Source organism: Heterocephalus glaber, unplaced genomic scaffold (assembly GCF_053883595.1).
Source record: "Heterocephalus glaber isolate CG9 unplaced genomic scaffold, H.glaber_assembly_v1.0 deba00001587, whole genome shotgun sequence".
Taxonomy (NCBI): Eukaryota; Metazoa; Chordata; class Mammalia; order Rodentia; family Bathyergidae; genus Heterocephalus; species Heterocephalus glaber.
This window is the reverse complement of record NW_028258365.1, coordinates 5,322,346-5,329,127: the sequence shown is the minus strand read 5'-3', so window position 1 is coordinate 5,329,127 and position 6,782 is coordinate 5,322,346. Positions and strand designations below refer to the sequence as shown.

At 53.3% G+C, this 6,782-nt stretch overlaps 1 protein-coding gene across 1 annotated transcript; it reads right to left on the bottom strand.

Moving 5' to 3' along the window:
• Positions 1-228: 228 nt before the first annotated feature.
• Pou4f2 (POU class 4 homeobox 2) lies at positions 229-3,977 on the bottom strand. Its single transcript, XM_004868927.4, has 2 exons — positions 3,483-3,977; positions 229-3,046 (listed from the first exon to the last, which is right to left on the bottom strand). Exons 1-2 carry the CDS (start codon positions 3,750-3,752, stop codon positions 2,105-2,107), a joined length of 1,212 nt encoding a protein of 403 aa, XP_004868984.1. The 5' UTR covers positions 3,753-3,977; the 3' UTR covers positions 229-2,104.
• Positions 3,978-6,782: the final 2,805 nt, after the last annotated feature.

Genomic DNA, 6,782 nt, shown 5'->3' with positions numbered 1-6,782 from the left:
ACACCCAGTCTTCAGATGCTTCTGAAAAGTAAGCTAAATTCCCTTTTCCTTTTACCCAAGAGATGGCAGGGAGTGGGTTAAATTGTTTCCATTCACTATCTGTTCATAAGGACTCTCTTTGCAGAATCAGTGCAGGCAGGTCTGCAGAAAGGACTCCAAGGGAGACATTTGGAGCCAAATATCACAATTTCATCTGAATATAAGAGCAAAGGACTCTGTGATATGAGGTCTGGATAGTAAGAGGCTATTATAATCCTGCTTTTTTAATGCACTTCCAGAGAAACACCCCCTACTAAGTCCAAACCATAGTTTGATAAAACCACACCCATAAATTATCAAAATGTCCTTCTGCCCTTAAAACTCCCCCTTCAAAGTAATTCCCACATAAATGATTAGAACAGCATCACATTTTAAAAGCCATTTAATATTAATAGCATATTTTAATGAAAAAACAGCATACTTTGCCAATAAAACATTAAAATCATCTCTTCAGTGAAAGACAATCAAACAACACCAAAAATAACTTAATACATTACCATAGTAAATAAACCATCTATTAACAAAACAAGGTCATATACAGAACTCAGGACTTTAGAGAGCCTCGAATGGAACAGCAATACAGCAAAATTTGTAAGAATATATCTATATGTGCGTCATTTTGAATGAAATATTTACAATAGATAAGGTACCAGTCATCATGTACCTATTTTTTGTTCCAAAAAATTCTACCAAACAATGTGAATTTACAAGCAGTGCACTGTCTTTCTTATAGTTCAATTTCATTCTTCTACAAACAAACCTCCAAAAGGAAAAACTGAAGGATTTCTATAACTGTTAAAATGTAGCCAATACAGCAATTGAAAACTGGAAGATTGGAATACCTTGGTGAAATCTCAGAATCTGGGAGGAAAAGCACCAAGTGGAAAATGCACCAAAAGGTAGAAAATGATGCATTAGTCATGTTTCCATTTGCTTCTGCTCTTGGAGATGTGTCTGTGTTTGTGTGCATGTGTGCGTGTGGGGGCGTGTAAGGGTGAATGTGAGATCGCGTGTGTAGTGAGGACGATGTGGGAATCCCCATTAAATATGTAACAAAGTAAACAATACTTTGGACAGTGAATCAGGTCTACACGATTAAGACATCCATTACTGAGGGTCAACTCACAAATCAGAACACTACCAGTAAAAAGCAAAACAGAACAAAAAAGCCAATCTTCATTCAAAGTGAGAATATACAAATGGGCCAAAAGGAACACAGTTTAAGAAGAAAGCTGTAAGTATTCAGTAAACTCATCAAAGAAAAAATTTTGAACATCACTGACTATACGTTTTTCCCCAGTTTTTATTTCTAAATTTAGACTAAAGAAGTTCAATTAATTAGAATGTGCACAAAATTAAGTTGCTAGAAAGATAAATTAATAATTTACAGAGGGTTGTTCGGCAATAATCTAATGATAGCTCTCAAGATCAGTGGACACAGCAGGCGCAATGCCTTTCTTTAGCATTAACACTTCAGAGAAGGAAGAAGGGGGTAAGAACCACAATAAAAATATATGTATATAATATACAGTGTAAATGCAGAAAATCTGCCATCTTTTTTAAAATTGAAAATACTTTAGAGATGTCTCTATCCCATTAAGCATCAACTCTAGTTTAAAGTTTCAGTCTTGAATCAATTTCTATTTCTGAAAAATAGCTGCAAAGTGTACTTTTAAACTTGAACAAGGGTGATGTCTGTAAGAATAAAAACAAATCTTACTTGCTCGATCTTGCGGACTTTTAGAGGCTGTCTTGCTTTCCTGCCAACAGCCAACTCCACACTTCCTGGGAAGAAGCCGAGATGGGGTTAAAAGGGGTAACTTTGCTACAACTTGACAGATCCCACCTCTTTTTTCTCTTTACTTTGAGAAACCTTTTCATGGTTTCACTGCCTCGGGCTCAGTTGCTCACTTGTTCACGCTCTTCAGTCCTCGCGGTCTCGGGGTTCACATTTACCGGAATTGTTTCTGGTCGCCAAAAGTGGAAAGAAAACAGGCAAAAGAGGTGGGGACGTGGAGGGGAAGGGGGCCAGGAGAGGGCTGTCCCTGGAGAGGCCAAGGGCCTCCTAAATGCCGGCGGAATATTTCATTCTTTTCTGTTTCTGCCTCTGGTTGCAGAACCAGACGCGCACCACGTTTTTCTTAAGATCCAGCTTCTCCGCGATGGCGGCGATCTTCTCCGAGGAGGGCCGTGGCTGGATGGCGAAGTAGGCTTCCAGCGAGCGCTTCTCGGGCGCGGCGATGGACGTGCGCTTGCGCTTCTTCTCCGCGCCATTGAAGAGCTCGGGCTTGGTGAGCTTCTCGCGGTGGGACTTTTCGGCCTCCTCGAGCCACGCCTGCAAGATGGGCTTGAGGGCGATCATGTTGTTGTGCGACAGCGTGAGGGACTCGAACCTACAGATGGTGCTCTGGCTCAGAGAGCCCACGCCGGGAATCTTGAGGTTGGCCAGCGCGGAACCCACGTCGGCCTGGGTCACCCCCAGCTTGATGCGTCGCTGCTTGAAGCGCTCGGCGAACGCTTCCAGGTCCCGCGGGTCGGCGTCCACGTCGCTCATGCATCCCATGTGTGAGGGCAGCCCGTGAGCATGGGCCATGCTGAGCGCTGCCTGGTGCATGGGGTTCATCGTGCCCATGTGCGGCGCGTGGGCGGGCGTGGACACCACCGAGCCGTCCGGGCCCGCCATGGCGCCCAGGGCCAGCCCGGGGCTCAGGTGCTCCAGCAGCTCGCCCTCCAGCGCCTGGTGCGGCTGGTGGTGGTGGTGATGGTGGTGATGGTGGTGGTGGTGCGTGCCGGCCAGCGCGGACGGATGCGAGATGGGTACGGACGAGGAGGAGGCGGCCGACGTGCACGGGATGGTGTTCATGGTGTGGTAAGTGGCGTCCGGCTTGAAGGGGCTGTGGTGGGGCGGGTGGTGGTGGTGGCTCTTGCTCTGGGAGACGATGTCCACGGCGGCCAGAGCCTCGGCGCGGGCCAGCAGACTCTCATCCAGCCCGCCGAATATATTGCTCTGCAATTGCAAGTAGAAGGCACACATTACGCTCAGCAGGGAATTGTGCACGCTCTCTCCGGAAGCCCCGGCCCAGCGCTCCACACCGTCACCGCGCCTACCACATTCCCAGAAGGTTATAATAATAACGACAATACTCCTGGAAACAGGAGGTGAAGAGGAGAGAGAGGGATGCCACGGAGAGAAGTCGAGAGTGCGGAAGGAGGAGGAAAGTGAGTCCACAGACAACACAACACAACACAACACGCGCGCAGGCAACATCCCAGGTCATAAAAATTAATATGAAAGGCAAGACCCGCTGAATACCTAACAGAGAGGGGGGGAAATTGGTTGGAGGGGTGGGGGGATTTGCTGTGCAGACATGAAAAAAACATCAAGCAGATAAAGGGGGCTGTCAAAATGTGCCTGTAAGCGGTGATTATGCAGAAATACGCACCGGTGGGGTTGGAAGACAAGCTCTCCGCATCGCCTCCGAGCCTCCGCCGCCTCCGCCGCTGCTGCCACTGCTACTGGAGCTGCTGCTCCGGCCTCCGCCGCCGCCGCCTCCAGCGTTGCTGGAGCTGCTGGGGGAGCTGGCCGAGGGCGCCGCGGGCGCCGAGGAGCCCGGCGAAGCGCTGTGCAGGGCCGAGTACTTGGGCTCCACGTGCAGGCTGCCGCCGTGCGGCATGCTGAACGCCTGCTTGCTGTTCAGCGACATCATCATCATCTTCCCGCCCGCCGGGGCGCTCGGGGGCAGCGAACTCTCCGGCCCCAGCTGCTGCGGGGAGCCTCGCGCTAAGTGCTCAGCCGCCGCGGGCGCGGGAAAGGGCAGCGCAAAGTTGTGCAAAGCCACCGCCGCCTCCAGGCTCCGCACGCTGAGCGGGTGACGCGCTCAGCTCCGCCGCCGCTTCTGCAGTCTGAGCGGGCGCCGTGCTCGGGGTGGCGCGGGCTGCAGACCTCGGCGCCCAAAACTGCCCCGGCTCCTCTCCTCGAGGCCGCGGAGTTATACGCCCCTCGCCCGCCCGCCCCCGCGCCCCTCCTTCCCGCCCCGCTCCTCCGCCCTCCCCTGCCGGGAAGCTCCCGCCCGGCTCTCGTTCACGCCCCTTCTCCCTCTCTGCTCCCCCACCGCCCGCCGGGCTCCGCTCCTTTCCGTTCTCCGGGCCCCCGCCTCCCGCTCCCCTGCCGCTCCCACTGCCCTCCTCGGCCCCGTAGGCGCTCCGATGTGGCCGCCCCTTCGCGGCGCTCCCGGCTCCTCCGTACCTTGGCACCCCTGCCCAGCCGCACCCACCTGGCCGGGTCCCTGCTTCGGTCACCAGGCAGTGCCTACCTAAGGGCCGGCCCCCAGCCCCTCCCACTTCTTCTGACGGGCCTGCACCTCGCCGGAAGAGAAACTCCGAAATAAAGTTGCGCCCCAGCCAAGTCGAGGTCCAGTGGGCTTTGCCCCGGCCGCTCCGAGTTGCTCTTACTGGCCGCCTCCGCCCTCGCCTGCTGCCTGCCGCTAAGTTCCAGGCCTCCGCCCCCACTCGGCCACCCCCTCCCGAGAGCGCAAGTGACCCCAAGCCCGGGATCCTGGCCTCTGCTGAGATCACAGACCCCGCGGCCAACCCGGGTGCTCAGCGCGGCCCGGAGCTCCCGCCTCGGTGCGCGCGGGGGTCGGCGCTCGGCTTCGCGCCCCCTCGGCCCGGCGGCGCCTGGCGCAGAAAAGACGTGGGTCGGCGGGGCTGCGGGGCTTTCTCTCCCTCGATTTCTCGCAGCTCTCAGCGGATTGGACAGCGGCAGAGCAGGCTCGGGTCGCCAGTGCGCATGCGACTCCCCCCTCACCTCTAGTACCCCCCCCCCGGTCTCACACACACACACACACACACACACGCACACGCACGCACACACACTCCTCTCTCACGCCTCCTTCTCTTCCCTCTTCACGTATCCAGAAAGAGTGAGTACAGTCTTGGGAGGATCCACTGGCAAACCCTGCCTCTGCATTTATTATTCTTCATTAGCTACAATCAAAGGAAAAAGGGGCAACCGACAGAGGAAGAGGTGGGCCAGGAATTACAGAGCGCATGTGCTGCCGAATACCACGACACGCGCGAGCGCACCCTCGGGGGCTGGCGCGGGCCCCACTCATCTCCATTTCCGCCGCCGCTCCGCGCCCAGAGACTGTTTTCAGCCAACGCTTCTCTCACACTTTTGTCCCAGTGCAGAACACTTTTCTCTAGAAGTGGACACACACTCAGTTCCAGTTGCAAAGCGTGAAGACAAGCCCCCCCCCACACACACACACACGCACACACTTGTACGAACACAGCGTCTTCTTTCATACCCCTATCTTCTCTCTACTTTCTGTGCTCTGGGGGGCTGCTGTCGCCTTCCTAGAGCGCGGAAGGTGCGGGGCTCAGGCGAGGGTGGGAGGGCCCCGCGATTGGCACGCGGGAGCCCGCGGGTGGCCGGCCCCGGCCGGGGTGACTGGGCGCAGGTGCAGGCGCTGGGAGCTTGGGGAAGGCGAGCAGGTGCGGGAGCGGGCGGCAGGCCTGCCTGAAAGGCGCTGGCGCGCGCTAGGACAAAAAGTGGAGACGAGCGTGGAAAGGAGGGACCCTCGGGTGGGGTGGTCAGCATCCGGAAGCCCCGCGGCGGCGGCTAACAGGGGCCCCGGGTCCACCCCTGACCTCAGCTAGGCGGGACAGCGGGCTCCAGCAGGGAGTGTCGGACTCAGGAGCAGCCTGAGTACCAGGAAGGCTCCGGCTAGGATAGCGCCGTGGGCTCTGTCCGTGGTCCTTAAATCTCTTCAGCTTTCCTTCGTCATTCCCCGGCTTGCCCTTCTCTTCCTCTCCGCGGAGGAAAATAATGGATAGTAGCCACAGGGCATTCCTACAAGCAGTGTTCCCGAGTCGGAGCTTGGAGAAGTCTGGGCACGGGACTGGAGAGGGGTGATGACATGAATGAACGTGGCTGGAGCCGAGCAGTTCGAGTGCGTACGAAGGTGCTTAATTTCTACCTCAACGAGAGCCGGGGTAATTTTCAGGAAACAACAACAACAACAAAATAACATTGTACAGCTCTCGACGTCTCAAGCTTCGCGAAATGAAATAAATCAAAGTTAAAAGCTTGAGTATCATTTAATTATAGTGCGAATAGCGCTTTGAAAGAAGTAGAACAACATCTCTAAACAAATTATGACTGGGCCAGGAAGGAATTATTAGATTGAAATTTCATTTAGGCTGGGGAGACACTCGCTTCACTGTGTAATCTGCTATGCCTCATCTGATTTGTATGCTTAATTCAGCTTGACGAATTTATTAGTTTTCATAATAGTGAAAAAATTCAGCAGCACTATGGGCTAATGCATTGTGTGTACTATAAATTGTATGTCATCGTGGAAAGGCTGAAGTCTATAGAAATCTTTTATTAATGTCGGTGTAAGGGGGGATTTTCGTGCAAGCCTTGGAGAGGTTCATACCAAACTCCACTGCTGCTGTGTCTCACTGGTCCATTAGCATATCGTCATACTAATTAGACCACTTCATCAGTGTTACAATTTCAAACTTCAAATTATGTTCTAATTAACAAGGGTTGTCCAATTTGCTTAATCTTCAAAAAGCTTTGGATGATCTAATTAGTATAAACTGTTGAGCATCTCAAAAGCCTAATAAAAAATCCATCAAACTGTTTTGGGTGTGTTTTCTATCAGTACTATGTGAGGGCCAAAGTGAGAGTAAAGGCAAAAAATAGCAGAAATAACTTCACCTACCTACTTTTC